The sequence below is a fragment of the Mercenaria mercenaria genome, chromosome 9 (assembly GCF_021730395.1).
Source record: "Mercenaria mercenaria strain notata chromosome 9, MADL_Memer_1, whole genome shotgun sequence".
Classification (NCBI taxonomy): Eukaryota; Metazoa; Mollusca; class Bivalvia; order Venerida; family Veneridae; genus Mercenaria; species Mercenaria mercenaria.
In genome coordinates, this window is record NC_069369.1 from 26651654 (window position 1) to 26673464 (window position 21811).

A 21811-nucleotide genomic window follows, 5' to 3' on the forward strand; every position below is an offset into this window, starting at 1 on the left:
AATAAGTCTTGAAAGAAGTAAAAAATTACTAGAAAAAAGGAAAATGAAAGAAAAAAAATTGGTCCCAGTGGGGCTTGAACCTACGCTCCCATGAAAATTGCAGTCAAAGTAGGTTTATGGTAGGAACTGAATACTCTTCACAAAGAAAGTACTCTAATATGGGTCTAATACCTTAACCTACAGCAATATAAATGCAATTCATCATACAAATAGTGTGAAACAATTCTAATGTGCAAAACAATAGTTTCATTTCAAATGTTATAATGACACTTAACCTATAGCAACATAAATACAACTCAGTCATACAGTGTAAAACAATTTTAATGTGTCAAACAGTCATCAACTTTAATAAGTTTCATTTCAAATATTATACTGACACTTAAAGAACAACATACAGCAAAGCACAATGACGTAATACCTTCATCACAAAGGTGTAAAATTTACTGTTTTCATTGAAGTAAAGAAAACAAGACTGTAACAGTTACCAACGCCCCGCATTGTTTTGCAATCATTATACATAAACATAGTTTTATTTCTAAGTAAACGGGATAATTAGATTAAAAACACACATGGACTGTGTTTTATCATAAAAAGAAAGTAATGGCATGTACAAAAAGGAAAGTTGAAGTGCCTGTGACCTTTACTTTTGAGAAAGGGGCCTCTGTATTACACGTGACACATCCTATTTTAAAAGCAAATATTTATGCCAATATATGCATAAAAAGTAACAGATCCGACAAAATTCTAAAAATCTTAAATTATCTCTAAATGTGACCTTGACTTTTAAGCTAAGGGTCCGATTCTTACATGCAACATATCATTTTGTTATGGTGACGGATTGTGTCAAGTTCCGTGAATATACAATCAAGTCCAGTACAGTTATTGGCCAGACAAAAAATGACCTACTATTTTTGACCACTATGTCTGATCTTGACCTTTAATATATTAGACTCACTTTGCGCGCGAAATGTTGCCTCATGATGGGGAAGAATTGTGCGATGGTCATTTTAAAATTTCTTAAAGAATTGCAGAGTTGGATCAAACATTAACAAACCCTGTAAGCATTTGACCTCTAAGTATGAAATTGACCTTTGAGCTAGGTTAGTGACGTCCTATTATGGAGAATATTTGTGCTATCTAAATTTAAACTCCCCTGCGTTTTTACGGACCAGACATGAAACAGACCCTGTTAACATTTTACCTCCCGGTGTGACTTTGACCTATGAGCTAGGGGTCAGGGTCTTGTGTGCGACTTGTTGTCTTATTAGGGTTAACATTTGTGTCAAATGTTTTCAAAATCCCTTGACTGATTGCAGAATTACGAACACGACAGAAAGTAATACGAACAGACAGACGGACAGGAAGACGCAACCCATTTCTAAGCACCCTCTTTTTTCCGTAAAATGCGGGGGAAATAAACAATAAAGGCGTCCTACAAATTGTTTAACTTGTCAGAGAAATGCTTAAAATAAGAAAAACATATGAAACAATGTTAAAACGATAAAATGAAATGATGAATATAAACTTGTACATTCTACATAGGCTTTAACAAATATGTTATACTAGTTATAATTTTTGCTATTTCCAATATCGGTTATACATTGTACATTTTACATCAACTCATATCCTTCCTTCAGAGCATGTACCTTTAGGTTAAAAGTAAAAAACTTTGAAATATTTGCAGTTACGATAAAATTTCTTGAATCAAATTCATGCAACTTTGATAAGTTGATACACTATTTCAGTTACTGACAGGGCCTTGAAACGACTTAAGAAGTAATTGTTAAGTGTAAGCCATTAGAAATGTGTGCATGTTCTATTTCCATGAGAATAATTTTAAACAAATGTAGGTAATATTTTTCGTCTATATGATTAGTTGTTATTCCCTTATGGACAACCATCTCCGATAGCCGTGTGGGGAATAACAACAAAAACACAAACTTTTTTATGCACAGGCTGTTGGGAACCTTAAACAACCTGTCTTGGATACCCTTATTTGCAGCTAAGGCAGCACCACCAGATCTCAGAGAATGTAAGCAGTAACTGCTTATATATTTAACATGTGGCTACACTGTTCTGCGATTGCTTTATGTCAAATGTTTACCATCTTTCCTAATTTTATAACCTTTTTGTTGCGATTAAATAACAAAAGTATAGATGCCCAAATTACTGTCTATGTCAACCTAAGAGAAATACATTTCAAGGCTTTGGATCGGACATGTTCCTGTTCTAGCGATTAGATATGTGTCAGTCTTACTAGATTCAGTGAACACACTCATGTATTTTGAATTAATCAATGCATATATATTTCACTTCATTATCTAATAATTATTGCCCCCTCCTTTACAGCAGACTTTGCAAGTCTACGTTTTGCGGCTTCAAATTATTTTAAACCAAATTAGAGTTAGTTGGTGAACTGAAATCAAACAGTTCATGAAAGTATTTTACACTGAAATAAGCACTTAAGATAGGACAAGGTGTATTAGCAAACAGAATCAAAGAAGATATATATAAAGCTACGTGAAACGCATTGGCAGGCAAGGTATCCTTACTGTCAAATCCGTTATTCACACTGCATGAAGAGTCGAATTTACTTCGATTTCATGTGTTAAATATAATTCCAATTTACTGCAAGTCATTGGAGCTACTTGCGAGTGGATTAGTTTCATTTTGCCTTACCGTCTCCCATCTCACTTCTGTGCCGTCAACAATACGAACCTGTTTGTTTCTGACACATTGTTTATGCATGGTTTCGGGCATTATGATGGCCCAGTCTTGTTGTTTCTTGGAATCGTATTTTGGAACTGAATTCATATTGTTGTTGCCTATTTCCCTCAAACATCCAATGTAAAACTGTATTACCACGAACCTCTTTTCTAAAAAAGTAAGCTCAAGTTTCTCTTAATTTATTCCCTAAGGAAACGGTTCTGCACAAATGTGACTTGTCACGCTAGAGGTATATTCTATTTCACAATATCACACGATATCAGTTTACGCACTAAAATAAAAACGTTTGTTTCCAAGGCTGAATGAATCTTACACGCTGTTCAGTCAAGCATGAAACCAACAGGAAATAAATGTTTGTCTAATTCACAGATTCAAACAACACAAACTTTATTTCAAAGTCATTTAAGATCTCTTACGGTCTTACTAGTACAAATGTAATTACTTTTTAGACAGAGGTTTAGGTAAAACATTTTATTACAACTAAAAAGCTTTAAATAAACGAAACAAAAATGCACAATAACAGTCAATTTCGTTAGAACCTTTAGGAGAGAATTTCATTCATTTTGTCGATCATACAACAGCTTAACATTCAATATTTAGGAAAATATCTGTGGTACCAAAAATAAATAAAATTTGGCATTTACTAGATTACTGCGATTGCGAGGTAAAACTCTCGGGAAAATAATTGCACTCAATAACTTCCTTCAGCTTATCGTAATTTGTAGCAAACATCTAAAGTAAATTTCCAGAAAGGTATGTCAATATTCTGCATTTTACCACACTTGCAGTGGCGGCAAGTTTTCTGTATATATACATAAATTTTTGCCATTAGTTTTGAAGGAAGCCCAACAATATATCCTTTTCTTTGTAAACGCATGGCTCCAAGTACACCACACTCGCAGACCAAATGATATATTCGAGGATTACGAAACCATATTTCGAAAGTTCGAGTTTGGTCATACAATTTCATTTCTTCTTCAGGATTATACCGTGTGTATTCTAGTCCAGACTGAACTTTAACAATAAACTTTCTTTTGCCTGTTCTGTCCGGTGGGGGTCCATGTCCTTGTTCTGAAGCAAGATCTGGGGTGAGTGGATGGCTGTGAGATGACCTCGTTTTGGATAAATCTAGTTCTACAGTGAAACTCTCATGCAGCATACTGCATAAGTATTTGTGCCGTTTCCAGTGATTTCTTTGACATTGCTTCGAGCAATAACTCGCCTTTCTGCATTTTGAACATCGTTTCAAATTTATCGATAAATTATGGCAAAAGCAACAAGTTCTAACTAACTGCAAAATTTGCTTTGGATGCTGTAACCCTTTCTCGTTGTCCCTAAATACATTTCTTGTAGTAATGATGGGTTCAAGTGTGTACAAAGCGATCTCGTTGTTTGGCACTAACATATCTTGAAATGTATCATGAGATGATGGAGGAAAAAACTCGTCAGGTGACGCCTCCCTGTTTAAACCTGGACCTGTATGGTCTCTCATGGAATTTCCATCTAAAATGACTGAAGAAGAGAAGTGTATTCCTATCCATACTCCACCACATTTATTTTCAAATATATCATTATTGCTTATATATTAATTAATATTATATATAAATTCCCCACAGCCAATTTTCAAATATTTTGTTGCCTGAGACAACATAAGATCCTCCGTTTAAAGAAATGCCACACATACCATTCTGACAGATGAGATTATCTTTGATTTCGCAAGATGAACCTCTTTTACAATTTTCACTGTTTATGTCAATTATTTGTGCACACCAAATACCTTCTTCTTTATTGCCTTGTATCACGCAATTCTTTATTGTTCCGAAACCATTAGGTCCAATGGCAACACCATGGAACTGATTGTCTAATATTGAGCAATTATCTACAACTGTCCTACCTCCATGCCTTGCCTCTACACCCATTTGGATCATATTTTTAATAACACTATTTTTATTATCACGGAAGATCCTTCACCATCACATAATGTGCCACTACCTCCACATCGATCGAAAATACAATTTTCTATGAAAACATTGCCTTCGTTAACAGCTGCAATACCTGAATTACCAACAGCACCAGTGACCAAATGACGGCTTCCGAACAGCGTTTTCCTTTCGAATGTCTTGAGTCGGCACTCACCAGAGTCATAGTTTTTGCAGCCGTCGCCCCCTTCGCAGTATGGAAAGTCGCGACAGCCTTGTTTCCCATTTGAAAATCTACATCTATAAAATGTTGCATGTATGCCTTTCCATACACGGACTTGTTCTGACCCGCTTGAGAAGAAAACATTTTCAAAGTGAATATTTATTTGAGACTCAACTTTGAAATCAACTCTAAACCAGGATTTTTCTGGACTTGTTAGATTCAACACATTTGGGTTGTGAATTTCTACTTCGTCATCTATACCAATTATCTGTATACTTTTCGTCGTGATGTCTTCGTAAGATAATGTGTAACGTCCCTTTTTCAACAATAAAGTTGTAAAAGGCCTTATCAATAACGAGGTAATATTTTGTCCAAGCTTTCGTTCATCGTCAATAATCATGAAACGAACAACTGGATACTCAATTTTCATTTTGTATTCCAGCAAGCATCTTTCATTCAGATGTCCAGCAACTGCTGCTGCAGCAAGGCCAACTGATTCCCATGATACTGACAAATGACCTAAGCGGATAAGATTTGAAACTGCGTATGCTTTCCAACAATAAGCTTTCCAAGATGTTGGATCCAACTGTATGCATTCTTCTGCATCACGCAGAGCATTCTCGTAGTCATTAATCTTAAGATAAGCAAGACTTCTGTTAGAATACAGGGACGGATTGATTCGGTTATTACTAATACTGACTGCTTCACAGTAACACTGTATAGAATCATTACATTTTCCAAGCTTGAAAAAATCGTTACCCTTTTTTCGCAATGTTTTTGAATCCAACGGCTGAGTATTTTCCCCAGACGTGCTTGATCTTGAACCTAACGCTGCAGTTACACTAGCTTGTATGATTATTCTATCCTTGTATAGAAGAGGTATCTTGACAGACGTAAGATCCTTGTAATCTGTTTCCGAAATATCCATTGCAGCTATTATGGTCAACATTTGCTCTTGGCACGCTAATGCCTCGTCCTGTCGCTGATACAGACTATGGTAAATCGCACTTGCCTGCAAAACCTGGCAAGTCTCGACACTAAAAAAGACATGGCTGAATTCTGAAATTGTGTTGGTGAACTCGAACATGTATTCCTTCAATGTACTTGCATGGAGGGCTATTTTGTTCCAAGTTTGCAATGACTTTCTGCCAATATTTTGGCTTTTAAATGTGTCATTTATTGTGTTAGTTTCGGCTGATGCCTTATTGATCATCCGTGCTGCATTCTGAATAATTCGTTTCTTACGCTCAACATCTACAAGGTTTTTTCTGATAACTTCTTGAACTAAACGATGTACACTGATTGTGTCAACACCAGACCAATGAAACAACGAAAATCTAGTAAGAATTTCTATACTTTGTTTGACCCCTAGACTGTCCTGAAGAACGTCAACCAAGTCGTCACTGACCACATCAGGTGAACCAGTATTTAGAACTGCAACGGGAATATCGTCTGCATAAAGAAATGCCAGGATTTCCAAAATCGTCACAACAGCTGTACCTAACCCTTCGTCAATAGACTGTTTTCTGATATACTCAAAGTTAAGTTGCCATGTTGTTCTGACTGCCTGTCGATCCTTAGGTATCTCATAAGCGGGGTTACTTCTTTTCAACAACTTTAGTCTTTTTCGAACGAATTTATCCAAATATTCCTTGAAAGAGCATTTTAATATCTTAACATGGACAGCTGCTTGTTCCAAAGCAAGTGGCAAACCTCCTAGTTCTGTTACCAGTGACTGAAGACTTTCCTCATTTGTATTACTTCACAAACCTGTCCGTGACATCATAAACTGCACACTTTCAGACATAGTTAATACATCTAGAGTAATACAATTTCTTGACTCAATGCCAAATTCTTCTTCCGCATTGACAACTTCTCTTCTAGATGTTATGATTATATGACCTTTTGAATTTCTTTTCCATGGTCCCAATATCAGCTCTTTAATAGTTCCGTGTATTTCTTCAATATCTACATTGTCGACAATAAGCAACCATCTTTCTGGTATGGCTGCCAACCACTTCAATGTTTTGTGAACTGTTTCTTTCCGTTCAATACCAACTGTGTTAACATCTATTGCAAGTCTTTGCAAAGAGTCTTGTAAAGCCTCATTTGATTCTGCCGACATCCAAAAGACGCCACCAGGATAAAACTCCATGAATCTCAATCCATACTCAATAGCCAATGTAGTTTTTCCTGTCCCCCCTAACCCACACAACACTTGTATGTGATTTTCGTTAGTTCTGTTGCCAAACTCATGCCCAAGTTGTTCTAATTCATCATCTCTTCCGACAAATGTTGGCACTCTATTTGGAGGATAGAAAAATACTTTGTCTTTTGGTCTTAGTACTGATATATATTTTGTTATAGCCTCTATATCTGACCTTTTTTTTATACATTGGCTGCTATGACCTTCTGATCTATCTCAACGCTCTCTACCTTCTGTTTTGTTGCATCCACATCGATTTTAACATTATCTAAGGTGCTTTGAATAACCTGAACTTGCTGTCTGTCTTCCTCCTGAATTTTACTAATATCTGCAGTTTCATCTTTAATGCTTTCAACCGCTAATTGCAAATCTTTTATATCACATTCCATCTGCTCTTGATTCTTTCCTATGTCCTTGACTCTATCTAGTATCTTATCAAATTCACATTCTATATTAGTCATAGCCTTGTGAACCTCTTCGAAACCTTCATCTATATATGAAACAACATCTAACAAGTATTTACTGAGAGTCGATGTTTCTGCCTTTATATCATTTAAAAGCTGTAGTCCAACAGTATTTCCCTCTAGAAACTGAACCCCTACAAAATGATTTATAGATAATGTATTTTCATTCTGACATCATTTGAAAGCATTGCAACTATCAGCTTTTATGTATAAAACATCTAAGGTAATTACAACTTTATTTGTATTGTGATTTTATGAAGAAACCTTATCATATCTAATATAATTATGTAAACTTAAAAAATCTTCTAACAGGTAGTATTTCGAAATATCTTAATCTTTACCTGAAGTACATTTCTGAAATTTGACTCAGATTTAGATTACCCTAATATAAATGTCTTACAGATATTTCAATAAAATAAATTTAAGCCTATTAAAAATTTTACTCATTTTACGATCACATACCAAAACAACATAGTGAACTTTTTATAGAAGAAAAGTTCGTTTTAACCCACACGAAAAAAAAACACAAAACACCACTTTTTTGTAGAAGCTAGAAAAAAGAACTTTTTGCTCAAATGTTTGAGAAAATAAGTATCTACGTCTTGTGTTCATTTAATAAAGCGTCAGTCATGTAATAGTACTCGCATTCAATTTCGATTACTATTTACTCCTTTTCTAAAGTAGAAAGTATCCCTGACACTGGAAAATTTTAAGGGGTCAGTATTACAGAGGACAGGGTCACACAGACCTTGAGACTGAAAACGGTTTCCGCTTCATAGCTAAAGAACACTTTAGTCTACAGTCATGAGATTTCACAGGATGCTTTTCTGTGCTCAGTAGATGACCACTATTGTTTTGATGTTCATTCTGTCTCAGTGACTTTGAGACTACAACAGCTTACACTAAATAACTAAATAACGTTTTGGCCAACAGTTGTACCAGTTGTTAATCTGCATAGGATGACTGCCTGTAGTCAATAGAAGACCCCTTTCGTTTTGTGGGTCAGTATGTCGAGGTTCCGAAGCACAGTGACCTCGAGACTGTAAACGGTTTTGGCTCAGTAAATTAAGAATCTTTTAACCTTCTTAGGATGAATATCTGTGGACAGTAGATAACTTTAAATCTTGGGTATCAGTAGATCAAAGGTCATATGTATCTTGTCACGGAAAACAGTGAGCAAAAGAATGTTTTGGCCTGCGGCTCACAATATTCGTATGATGATTGTCGGTGGTTAGAGGACGACCTCTACTGTCTTGAGTATCATAGGATCTAAGGTCAAGGTCACAATTACCTTGAACTCGCTTTAGCCTATAGTTCACACACTTCGAGGTTGATTGCCTGTGCTCAATAGATGAACCATATTGTGCCGGTGGTTAGTAGATAAAAGGACCATAGTGATCTCGGTCTTGAAAATAGGGCAAGCCATCAACCATCAAAGGGTGGTAGAAGGATACGTGTTTTACAAATAGCTCTATTTGAAATCACATTTTTAAATTCAAATTTCAATCAAGGCGAGTCCACTATCATTTTGCTTGGTTGCGTTCTTTGCTTCTAAAGAATCTTTTCACATATTTCATTAGTGAAAAAACTTGCATATTCCCCAAACATCTACTACCTGTAATAGTTAGGTTTTATCAGAAAACAAAATGAGCTTTTAAAAGTTAACAAATGATCTAGCTTTTTTGTCAGATGGATGTAAAGATCGATAGACGAACAAAGGAACAAGCTAATACGACCTGTATAATGTACATATTGCTCTCTATCTATTTGCAAGGTTTCGTGAAAACATAGTTTTGTAAAAATTCAACATATGTGACTGGCAGATGGGAATACATATGGACGGACGGACGCGGAGTGCATGATATCTGCACTGTCTTCTAGTTAGTTACCAAACTTCATGAAAAAATCTCTTTTACTTTTTTAGTAATAGCTTAATCCACTTTTGTCGCATCACCTAAATTTGTTGTCACAGCAACAAAATAAAAGAATGTGCATACTCTCCATATTGCCATCTACCCATGTAATAAGTTTCATGAAAAATATCTTATTCGCTTTTAGTTATCGCATGATCCCACTCTGATACAATCTTGTCATATTTCAAATACTTGCTGTCATATCAACTACATCTGTTTTACAATAACCACAAAATAACAGGACATGCATCTTCTCCATATTGCCATTAATCAAAAAGAAAGAAAACCAGTATCCAACATTTTATAAATATGGTTTAGCAGTACATCACAAAAACAACATTTTTTAGTAAATGAACGGCATCTTGACCAACAACTTATCTGTCCAATACATGTTTTATTGTTTTGTCCCACGTAGTAATGAGTAAATTGACAATGGTTTTGTAGTATAATATAAATGTTTTATATGCTGTTAAAGTTTCATGAAAAACAATGTGTACTTTATTTCTATGACTTGATGACGTTCGAACTTTTTTTCCGAAACATGGACTTATATGCATATTACGACATCTATCGGAACTTTATAAACAATAGGAAAGAAATGTTAGTCTAATTCACGGACTCAAACGGCTAAAACTTTATTTCAAAGTAATTTCAGATCTCTTACGTCCTTACAGACGGGGGAAAATTAGAAGTGCCCGATGATGAAACACTCTTTGGGGATTAATGAAATCATATTATTGCTTTATGCGATGTTAGTGTAATTCATTTTATTTTATAAATAATAGGTATTTCTAAATGCATTCAAAAATTCAAAACTGTTTGTAAGTTATTTAAAATAACCTGGTTTGACAGACTGACAGACGGGGACAAACTTGAAACCACATCTGGTTAACTGGTACTAATAAAATTACATAATTGCATCATTCGATGATTGTGTCATTTATATACTGTATTAACAATATGTATTTTTAAAGGTATGCGAAATTTCAAAACTGGTTATAAGTAATTCAACCTAAATGATTTTGCGACCACTGCAGACCAAGATCATCCTGCACATCCATGCAGGTTGATCATGGTCTGCACTGTTCGCTATTCAGTTTGTAAATTTCAGTGAACACCCCTTTGAATAATAAGTGGTACTGCCCAAATTGAATGATGGACCAGTCCATTTTAGAAATTTAGCAGGGTAAGGGTTAAAACATATTGGCAAAAAACTAATTGTTCCGTAAGAAGACTTTTAAAGTGTATGCATGAATGTACCGCACACCATACATGGATATGACGTATTACATACCATTGGTTAGCCAGTCTGTTAGTTTTCCAAGAATAGCGATCTTATCTTGCATCGGAAGCTGTAAATTCCTCATCAATAGATGCATCAACTGGAATGACGTCTGAAACATCATCTGGTCCCACTCTGAAAAACTGCAGTGAGCCCATGGATTTCGCACGTCTGTGTGAACCTGTTACCATGAAAAGAGAATAGGTAACAACAGCAACAACAAGGACACAATATAACACCAACTTCAGAGTATTCGAAACATGGAAATGTGTTAATGAAACAAACTAGCTAATCCAATGATGTTTCATTTTACAACTAAAGTTCATTATCAAGCTTAACACCCTAGGCTCCTTGTACTTGGCGTGATTTTCTTTTTGAAACAGGTACTGAATATATATGAAAATTCAAGCTGATTTCAAGAGATAGTGGTTTAATGGTATGACCTATAGTGGCTGATTAAGACATTTCTTTATGTCGCGCTGGCATGTGTGCAGCTTTTATAGCACATTTCGTTCAACGATTGTGTCGTTCTGGCACCAACGACAACGCATAATAAGGAAATTTCAAAAGTTGTGTGTGATATTTTGTCGCGACTGCCAACACGACAAAACGAAACTAACAACGCGACAAAACAAAGCATAAAACGCGACAGAACGAAATATTTTATTTCATGATGGCGCGCGCACAAGCATATCAAAATGAAATCTTTGTTAATGTCGTGCACGTCACCGCGAACAAGGAAACATTTTATTTCCTGTGCATGCGCGCTAATGTGCCAAAACAAAACTTTTGCTGATGGCATGCGCCAGCACAAAATAATTAATGTATCGTTCTGTCAAGTTCTATCTTTTGTAATTGTTAGTTTCGTTTTGTTAGTTTCATTTTGTTGTGTTGGCTTGCGTACCAAAGCGAGTCCCAGTACGGCACCACGAAATAATGAAAATACTACCTTCTCCGATACTTGTTTAATCAAATTTGGAAAGCTGTCTATATTGATAATTATTCCAAGAAGGGCAGAAGAATCACAGGTGTCGTCAAACCCAGTGTAGTGAGCCATGTGGGTTTGCATAAACAACTTTGTGAGATCAACTGCACTTGTAACTCTGTAATCATATCTTTGTACATCCTTCTTTCCCCTAACTTTAGGTATTGCTGCATTGTTGTTAATTGCTTCATAATTAAGTTCTTTGTTTGTGGTTCTGTATTGTTTCAAATAGTTGGTGTATGTCTGCGTATGAATCTGATCTGACTGTTGTAAGTTACTGTACAGCTTGCTAACAACAGGCGGGATATACTGTCGTAATGCTGGAGATACCACACTATGCAGGCAAATTCCAACGATAAGCCAACGTTTCTGGTCATCTTCTATATCTGGACTTGGAACTAAAACAAAAAGAAACAAGAGTTGTCACTATTAGTGACAAATGCCCCCGAAGCGTGCCCAAGAATGCAAGAGTTGCCTGCTCAAAATATGCCAGAACAGTTTAGGTATGAATCATTTTGAGACATTGACCTTAACCCTAGAGCTAGGGGTCTTGATCTTGCGCATGACACATCGTCTTATGGGAAACTTTTATGCCAAGTAATTTCAAAATCTAATAATGAATGGCAGAGTTATGAACCGCACACCTCTTAACCTTTGACTTCTAAGTGTGACCTTGACCTTAGAGCTAGGTGTCTGTGTCTTGAGCATAACATATTGTCTCATTATGGTAAACATTTATGCCAAGTTATTTTAAAATCCCTTCATGGATGGCAGATCGAGGTATGGACCGAACACGAAACAGACCCCGGTAACATTTGACCTCTAAGTGTGACCTTGACATATGAGCTAGGGGCCTGGGTCTTGCGCATGACACGTTGTCTTATTATGGTAAAGATTTATGATACTTATTTCACACCAAAAAAACCACCTAATACCAAAATGTGTGATCGGACGGACGGATGGACGGACAACACCAAAGCTGTATCCCTCCGCCTTCGGCGGGGGCTAAAAAGGCAAAGGAAAATATTCTCCAAATTGCCATCTGTCCATGTACCAAATTTCATGAAATCTATCTTGTATTCTTACGTTATCTCTGGATCCTACTCTTTTGTCACGTTTATGACAATCTTTTGTCAAAGCAACCACGTTTTTCAATAGCATTAAAATAAAAGGACGTGCATTGTCTCCATATTGCTTCCAATCCATCATGTCCATGTGTCAAGTTTGGTGAGAAAGTATGTTGTAACTTCATAAAGTTATCGCAGCATAACACTTATTGCAACTATCTGACTGACAGACTGACGGATGAAGTCGTAGAAACACCGGTTCGGGACTTTAAATGTGTATTTGTGTCTAGGGCGAGTAATATAAGGCACAGTAAACTCAATTTTACAATCAGAAATGTTATTGAACTTCTGGAAAAGATTTGTTAAAAGTTTTCCCTACGTAGCTATATAAAACATTAACCCCTACGGTGGACCCAAATTTGGCCACAAGGGTCCAGCTTATACGAAGTTTGCAATGGGTCACTAGCCAACCCTTAATTTATACCTAAAGTCTAACCTTGCAGTTTTAAGAACAGTTTTTTTTTAATTTCCATTCTGTAACACGATATGAAACACACTTGAAGAGTGACGACCTGAATATATTTTATAGGGGGCACTTGACAAAACAAATATATGATACCTTATGTCTAATAAATGTCAAAGAACATCTTTAGCCCAATACAATACTGACTGAATGATATTAAAAAATTACATAACAGTTTAAACAGGAATAGCTAAGCAGATAAGCAGAGCATACCTACCCTGGTTAGGAGAGTGGCTACTAGCAATCTCAACAACTCGGACTCGAGTATCAGCGCTAGCCTTTAATCTTGTTGACAGCCCAGGAAGATGTGTTCCACTCATTCTACAGAACAGACAATTAAATGATGTCTACTGTCCAATATTTCAGGTTTGCCTAAATCTACAAGGGAAAGAAAAATATGTAAACTGAATAAAACAGTTGCAAGGTTAAGGGCCCCGATACGAAATTCAGGCGTCAGTGTATGGAAAAATATTGACGTTTCCGGTACCAGTGTAACTTAACGGGGAATAGAAAGAGTATGTAATAAAATCAGTTATTTCATTACACACACCCTTTCCTGTATTTCCTTATAACTAGCGACCTAAATACTACTTTTAGTGGAACGGAACCAACAATGACAAAATACAGGAGTGTCATCAAATTGTGAGAGTTTGAAATGTAAACAACAGGTCCACAACTTCCTGTTCTGAGTAACAATCCTGTAAGGTTTGACGACTTTGTGTGACAAGGGCAACCCCCGCCTTCCCCCGCCCCCCACTACTCCACCCAAAAAAAAATATATAAAAAATAAATCATAGTCATGTTTTGAGATATTTCTCCCTCATTAAAATCGGAGTTGTGTCATTATTAGTGTCCGTTTGTCTGTCGTCCTACATCCATAGCTGCCTAATCAAATTTATTTATTTGTTGGGTTTAACGTTGCACCGAAACAATCATAGTTCGTATGGCGATTTTCCAGCTTTGATGTTGGGAGATGACCCCAGTGCATTATTTCATCACGAGCGGGAACCTGGGTAGAACTACCGACCTTCCGTAAGCCAGCTTGATGGCTTCCTCATATTAAGAATTCAACGCCCCGAGTGGGGCTCGATGAGGAAAATGCCGTATTTAGTTTATCTTTAGTTAGTATGTGTATAGACTCACATCTGCTACCCTGTTTATTTGTTGTAACAATTCATTAGAAAATCTGTGAAAAATCAAAGACGTCACGAGACTTCATAGGCTATGAAAAACAGTGCTTGATAAATTCAGGACAATAGCTGTGTGTTAAACGTTGATTCTGATTAAACAAGCTAACTGCATACTAAAGTTTGTATATAATAACTTTTAATAACTAAAATAGTATGACAAGTACGTGAACAAAATTATTACTTGTATCAAGTAAGGGGCAATACTTCTGATAATACAAAGTTGATTCTGTAATTCTAATGAGTTGTTACAATAAATATACAGGGTAGTTCTAAGCTGTGAATGTATACAAATACTAACTGAATATTAACTCGTAATATGACATTTGTTTGCGCAGCTACGGCTGCAGAGCGTCATACAAACGGACAAGATCAGTGACAAAGCTATATCCCTCCGATTTTAATGTGGTATAAACATTTCCAAAACATGAAATCTGCAATTTGATTGTTATCGATAGGTTATCGATAGGACAAGTGAAAACAAATTTTGTAATCATCTCGGTTGCCACATAGTTTACACTAATCAATTCAATTCTAAATTTCTCTGCCCATGAAAACTGTTCTCGAACGGTAAATTCATCTTAATTAAAATATTATGTACAGCTAATGAGAGTCATTAAACATGATACAACAGAGAAAAGAAGTGCAAAGCTCTCTCAATACAATCTAAGATAAACGGATAGTTTGCGGAAAACTTAACTTAAAAGCATTCAACACTCTGAAATTGGCTCCCACACTGGTTCTTTGCGCCACCTCTGCAGCTCTGGCTCTTTCTCTTGGTCAGAAATGCTCATAGATGTATGAAACCAGTCAACAAATTACACAGGTCATAGATTATCAAGAAGTTCAATTCAACAAGATCGGAAGGATGACTTGTAACTTAGGGCGAAATATATCGGCACATGTTAACTTTTGGTTTGAACCAGTCCTTTTTCACAACCCTTAAAATTCCGCAGAGCAAGAAACGCTTTCGCTCTTCAAATCTACCTATATATATATGTACATAAAAAGTATAAACATTTTTTATTAGAACCATTGCCCGTTTATTGAATAATAACCAAAAGTAAAATATTTACTTACCCTCTTTCTTTATTTACATTTCTCGTATAGTTCCGGTCATTAACACCGCATCGTTAATATCATTGCACGCCATTTTTCCATCATTTTATAGGCATTGGTTTATTGCCACCAACACCGATGGATTCGGGAAAACGTCCTCTGAATAGTCAAAATTAGGAAAATTGAAACATAACATGATACACATAGATCTAAAGATTTTTTGGATAATATTAATATTTTTCAGTTAACAGTCATTGAGGAATTTCCGGTTCAGAATTTGGGAAAAAAGAACATAGACATAGATCTCTATTATTATTATTATTTAGGCTATTTATTTATTTCTTTATTTATTTATTACTTTTGGACTGCCTCCTTTTACGGGAGGTAGATCTAGTTTTATAGGGTTGGCTATTTTTCAACTCATCAAGCCGGTATTTACAGGTCGTGAGCTTTGAAACTAGATTCACGGGGGAGGAACTGTTACACGAGACTCGGTTGTGGAGGATATCATGTTACAGATTTAGGATGCTACTGTTACAATATTCCTGGATAACGTTACAGCATTCGCAGGATAATAATCGCTGTCGGTGTTTTGTTTGTCAAAGATGTGGTAAAGATTTATCTCTTTTTCCAAAAATAAAAACTGTATTTCTAGATCAGTGATATGAACGTCTGTTGAGACATGGTTTAACCTGCGAAACACAGTATGTTAATGTCAATTAAGCGTTTTATGACAAAATTCGAAATTTTGATAGAAAATTACCTAAAAGAAATTGATTAAAAGATATTCCAACAGTATTTCATGCTCATTTGCATTTATTAAAACCCTCTTCAGGCATGACCTTATAATACGTGGTAGAAAAATTACTGTTGATCTAATATTTCGTGGTTTTATAGAATGTTGCAGTTTAGCAGGATATGTTACAGTTGTGGGGTGCTGCTTCTGAATGTGTTACAGATTAAGGATGATACTTTTTTCCTTCTTCAGGATTCTGTTGTTAAATGTAAATACTGCTAAACAACATTTATTTTGTCATTTGAGGCAGTTAGACATGTGTGGCGTTGCTGTAACGACATTTAAAACACAGGAAAGAAATACTAGGATATTCCACCTAACGGGAGAAGATGTCGGTTGTGATATGTGAAGAATCACATATGATGAACAGTTGATGAGTGGCGTTGCTGTAACGACGTTTAAAAACACAGGAAAGAAATACTAGAACATTCCACCTAACGGGAGAAGTTGATGATACAACTTATGCAGAGCAAATCTCCTATCCCTTTTCCATGCAAATTGACCAACCATTTGAACAATCTCTAAAAACATCGATTGTTAAATTTTTTCATAACCTCAAATAAATCACCAAAGATATCGCGGAGCGAAATCGAAAAATGTCCTAAGTGTTTCTTTATTTATATTCACATAGATTACTTTCGTTCAAATCTAAGAAGAGAGCGAGTTACTATGGTTATAAGGTAACTCCTAATTTTTGAACAAATGTGCTCGTGCTCGCGTTTACACAATGCCAGATGGTGGGCGTTACAGTCCTGAGACATGCCTTCTAATGGCGCACGGTCCTGAAAAGCCCTTGACACCGGCATACACACAAAGACAAAGACGCATATATTTTTAGTTGAAATCCTGAAACATTATACATTTAAGCTATGAATTGCGTATAAAAACCTCTGTTAAATGATATAGGCTCCTAACTGTGACCAAACAGATTGAATGCTTCAGATTAGCCTATTTGATTATGCATGCTTGCCAGATCTTCATTGCGCAGATGCATATCTGCTTGTAGGCAGCTAGGCGCCTGCAAGCAGACTATGATTCGATGGTTGTTCCAACAGTAAACACGTATACATGTTTAACAAAAAAGAATCTTTTGTTATTTGAAATAAAGTTTTATTGCACATGTGCGAGTTGTCGGAAGAAATGTCAATTAATTTCTTTAGTTCTCCATTACCGATTCCGAGAGGATATTTTCTTTTAAGCGTATTAGTAATTTAAGTCGTTGTTAAAGACGTTTGCTAGCATAGTAGGGTAAAATGGGGTAACTGGGACAATGGGGAAACTGGGACACTTGACACTTTTCAGTAAATTGGGGTAAATATTGGTTACGTTCCCTAAATAAGATCATATGTTGAAAAAGAACATTCAGTGTTAAAGCCTATTATGACAAAACTTTTCTGCCGATGGATTGGAAAATATTGTAAGAATCGATTTTCTTAGACATATGTTGAGAGTATTACTAATTAAATAAAAATAAGAAAACATAAAATTACACGCTGTAAATAATTATGCCTATTTTTCAGATGGTGCATTAAAATATTCTCGTTATGTTCCTGTCTAGTGAAACGCACAGTAGAAATAGTCGTCTGACTTTCTAGATATATTTGCTTACATGTGGTCGGTACATCAATAAGATCTTAAAGATATTTAATTTCGGTACCGAAACGGCTTGATCATAAATGTGACGTCAATTTTGACGCAAGAAGCTGGTTCTCGTATACATGTAATATCGCATTTAACTTGTTTGAAATATTGAAGCGTATTATGTATCATTGCAAATCAAGGACATGGCATTATTTTTTTTAAATTCTATAAAAAAAATTATAATAATTTTATTTTATTGACTTTCATTTTGAATAATAAAGTGGCCTGTCATGAACCGTTGCGTTGACGTCAGACAACGACGTTATAAAACAGGTGCTTGTTTGTGAAATATGGCATGTCCAAAATATTTATATTGGTATGTGTTGATACCTTCAGTTATGGGAAGAGTTGCAAAACTGTAGGTATCACATTACTGTTTCATACAATGAGATTTGTTTTTGAGAAATTACAACATACTTTATTTTTGAACGTTCCTCTTCAAAAGTGTCCCACTTACCCAATGTATTGGGGCAAGTGGGACACTGTCGTTAAGAACAAAGTGCACCATGATTTTATTTTTGAACAAACTGGATGCTGGAAGAAAAAGGGGATATGCTCCAATGGACAGTACATAAATTGTTGTACATAACTGGACATAACCACTATAAATCGTCAACTTTTAATCTTTTTTCCACAAATGAAATGAAAATAGGAAAGAAAGTCTAGTAATGACGAAACTCTGATATTTTGTAAGTATACCACTAGTTCACAGGCGTGGTCATAATATAATATTAGCTTGACTCTGGTGCAACTACTGAATATTCTACCCGATACCAAGTTTACATGATCTAAGTCACTGTTTAGTCACATAAGCTTATTTAAAGGGAGGTCGTTCCGTGAACCCCTCCCACTCATTCCGCGTAAAATCTGGTGAGTTTAGAATTTTTGATAGTCTAATAGGCTAATACTGATATTTCTTTCATGTTTAAAGAAACTGTCGGCAAATCTTATATTAATAAGCAGTATTTATACTAGGTGAAGCGCAGGAACCAACTGACAGTCAAGCCAACATAGTAGTTCTTTTAGTTAATTACTCCTTTAAAAGATGATGTTGTGTCAAATATTCAGGCTAAAGCAAACACCAAACACATTTTGGGTACAGCTGCCAATAGTTTCCGAGAGCGTATGCCCATGTGTCCCTCTAGATCTCCTTAACTCTACCTTCATTCCCCTCATATTTCATCCCCTCCTCTCCGAGTCTTCCCGTATGCAAAAAGCTAGTTAATGTCCTTATTTCTTTGTGAAAAAAGGTACACATTTTAATTGTCCCGTTAACATTTGATAAAATCTATGTTTAAGACTGTTTAAAACTTTTGACCAGTTTCAAGTGTAAAAGTCACATATATAAGTACATAATGGATTATGTCAAGTTTATGTTTAGTTCATACATAGTTATTTACACTTATAACATTTTTTCTTATTTTAAACGATTTATATAATAAGCATATATTGAAACAAATAATGACATAATTTAGGCAAAAATTGGACATATTGATTTCTTTAAGCATCCTTGTTTTACAAAAAAGTCATAAATTGTAATTAATACTGAGCTATATTTTCAGTTTAGAATTCATTTTTGAACTGTGGACATGAATGGTTTCATTTGTCATAAATGCGACTGTAATATACATAAATTCTAATAAAACTAAAATGTCCCAAGTTACCCCAACTGGTTGGGGTAACTTGGGACACTTGACCAATGTTTAATTAATTTATAGTTAATCACAGGTTATCAGGTATTTGCAAAAGTTTATATTCGTCATATATTATATAGGTTGCGCATACTGAAATATCAATAAATCAGGTTTATATTTTGTCTTTCTAAAATATTACTCAACAGTGTTTCTTTAAGTGTCCCAGTTACCCCATTTTACCCTACATGTAGCATAAACAGGTACTATTTATAAAAGAACAGCCATTTAAAGTGCAAACGACGATTCAATGAGAATTGGTGATTATGGTATTATAAACATTTCCACTGAAAATGTTTATATCATTTTATTATACATGGATGTTGATTTAGAATTTCGAAATTAGAAAAAAATGCACTTGGTATAATATATTTGTTACATATTACAAAAAAAAAAATTCCCGCATAATTCATGTTATATAAATTTCATTTGCTATCCTGGTATTGTATATTGTCAAAATGTATTAAAAAAAATTATCATCCTAAATCTGTAATTCATCCAGAGGTAGCACCCCACAATTGAACATAACCAGCTAAACTGTAACCTTCTATAAAACCACGAAAAATTAGATCCACAGTGATTTTTCTACCTCGTATTATAAGTGCATGCCTAAAGAGGGTTTTTATCGATGCAAATGAGCATAAAATATGGTTGAAATATATTTTAATCAACTTCTTTTAGATAATGTTCTATCAAAATTTCGAATTTTGTCATTAAACGCTTGACAGACACCAATATACTGTGTTTCGCAGGTTAAACCATGTCTCAACAGACGTACATACCATTGATCTAGAAAAACATTTTTTACTTTTGCAAAAAAGAGATAAATCTTTACCATTTCATTAGCAAACAAAAACACCGACAGCGATTATTATCCTCCGAATGTTGTAACGTTATCCAGGAATACTGTAACAGTTAGCATCCTAAATATGTAACATGATATCCTCCACAACAGAGTCTCGTGTATAAGTTCCTCCCCCGTGAGATTGAACGGCTTCACGATCTCTCTTAAAAAACGTAGGCAAACCTTTGCTTACATTAGAAGAGGTTATATTACAATAAAACACATCTACATCATAATCGTAACATGCATCAGAAAAAATGCAGTCAGCAGCAGACACAACAAAAGTTACGTGTCAACATCTAGGACAAGGTTTTAGCACCCAATAAGCTTCATAAAAATATTTGTCATTAGAGTTCTGGTCTTGTAATAGAGTACAAACAACAGAGTGTGTACATATGGAAAACGAAAGTTGACTAGATCTAAGAGCTCTATTTCAACGTAAGTTTTAAGCAAAAACCACAAATGTGTTAAAACATTCATCAAACATTTTATATAAAATGCTAACCTAAACTTGTCCTACTCGGTGCTGATTAATAAGTGCGTATTTTCTCAAGAGAAGTTAACAATTACTGAAACTTCTCGTCTTCTAACATCCGGGTAGATCTACATTGGTAGATAAGAGTTACGCGTCCCTTGACGACTGGGGTAAACAACGTAAACATTAATGCGCACCTTTTGGATGTAGGTACGCATTGAGTGTAGAAAAGAATAGTATAGAATAGACTAGAATAATAGAATAGAATACTGGACCATTACTGGTACTGATGATAAACGTGAACAGAAAATGAGTTTTTTTACCTGTAACTTTTTTACTTCTGCAAATTGTAATCAATAGACGGTATCAAAATAAAGCTTAACATTTGCTGAAAACTTTACATAATTCAAATTTATATTTCGTAAGCAAACTCACACGAAGTGAGGCCGTGAAAGGGGTATGTAAAATGGGGACTGTATGAATGTTGACTGGTGATAAATTCGAACACGTTGTCATTTACAAAATTTTCTTGGTATTATTAGGCTATATTGAAACTTTCCCCAAAAAGCTGCAACAGCCATTCCTGATCAAGTAATGAAAAGTTACCAAATGTCAGGCATTCATGTTCTGACAGTGAGCATGCGTAAAAACACCCTCTTTCCCAGTAATTTTGGATAAATATTTTTATACAAATAAATGTAAGTCATTTATTTATACAGAATATTTACCAATTTTGTTTTTGTTTTCACCAGTTGGTGTTTTAAGTGGAAACTATTAGATGGTGTGTTCAGTTTTATAAATAACCAATT

General features: G+C 35.2%; 2 protein-coding genes across 3 annotated transcripts; both read right to left on the reverse strand.

The window, feature by feature from the left end:
* Positions 1 to 303: 303 nt before the first annotated feature.
* On the reverse strand, positions 304 to 10911 carry LOC123544790 (uncharacterized). 2 transcript variants are annotated; one of them, XM_053551074.1, is made up of 2 exons: positions 10747 to 10911; positions 304 to 7673 (listed from the first exon to the last, which is right to left on the reverse strand). In XM_053551074.1, the coding sequence occupies exon 2, from the start codon at positions 6080 to 6082 to the stop codon at positions 4652 to 4654; it is 1431 nt and encodes a 476-aa protein (XP_053407049.1). In that variant the 5' UTR covers positions 6083 to 7673; positions 10747 to 10911; the 3' UTR covers positions 304 to 4651. Both variants share the same exon structure in this region, with proteins under 2 accessions (XP_053407049.1, XP_053407050.1).
* A 658-nt stretch (positions 10912 to 11569) lies between these two features.
* On the reverse strand, positions 11570 to 21118 carry LOC128559239 (uncharacterized). The gene is made up of 4 exons (XM_053550476.1): positions 21033 to 21118; positions 15577 to 15714; positions 13527 to 13687; positions 11570 to 12117 (listed from the first exon to the last, which is right to left on the reverse strand). The coding sequence occupies exons 3-4, from the start codon at positions 13627 to 13629 to the stop codon at positions 11570 to 11572; spliced, it is 651 nt and encodes a 216-aa protein (XP_053406451.1). The 5' UTR covers positions 13630 to 13687; positions 15577 to 15714; positions 21033 to 21118.
* Positions 21119 to 21811: the final 693 nt, after the last annotated feature.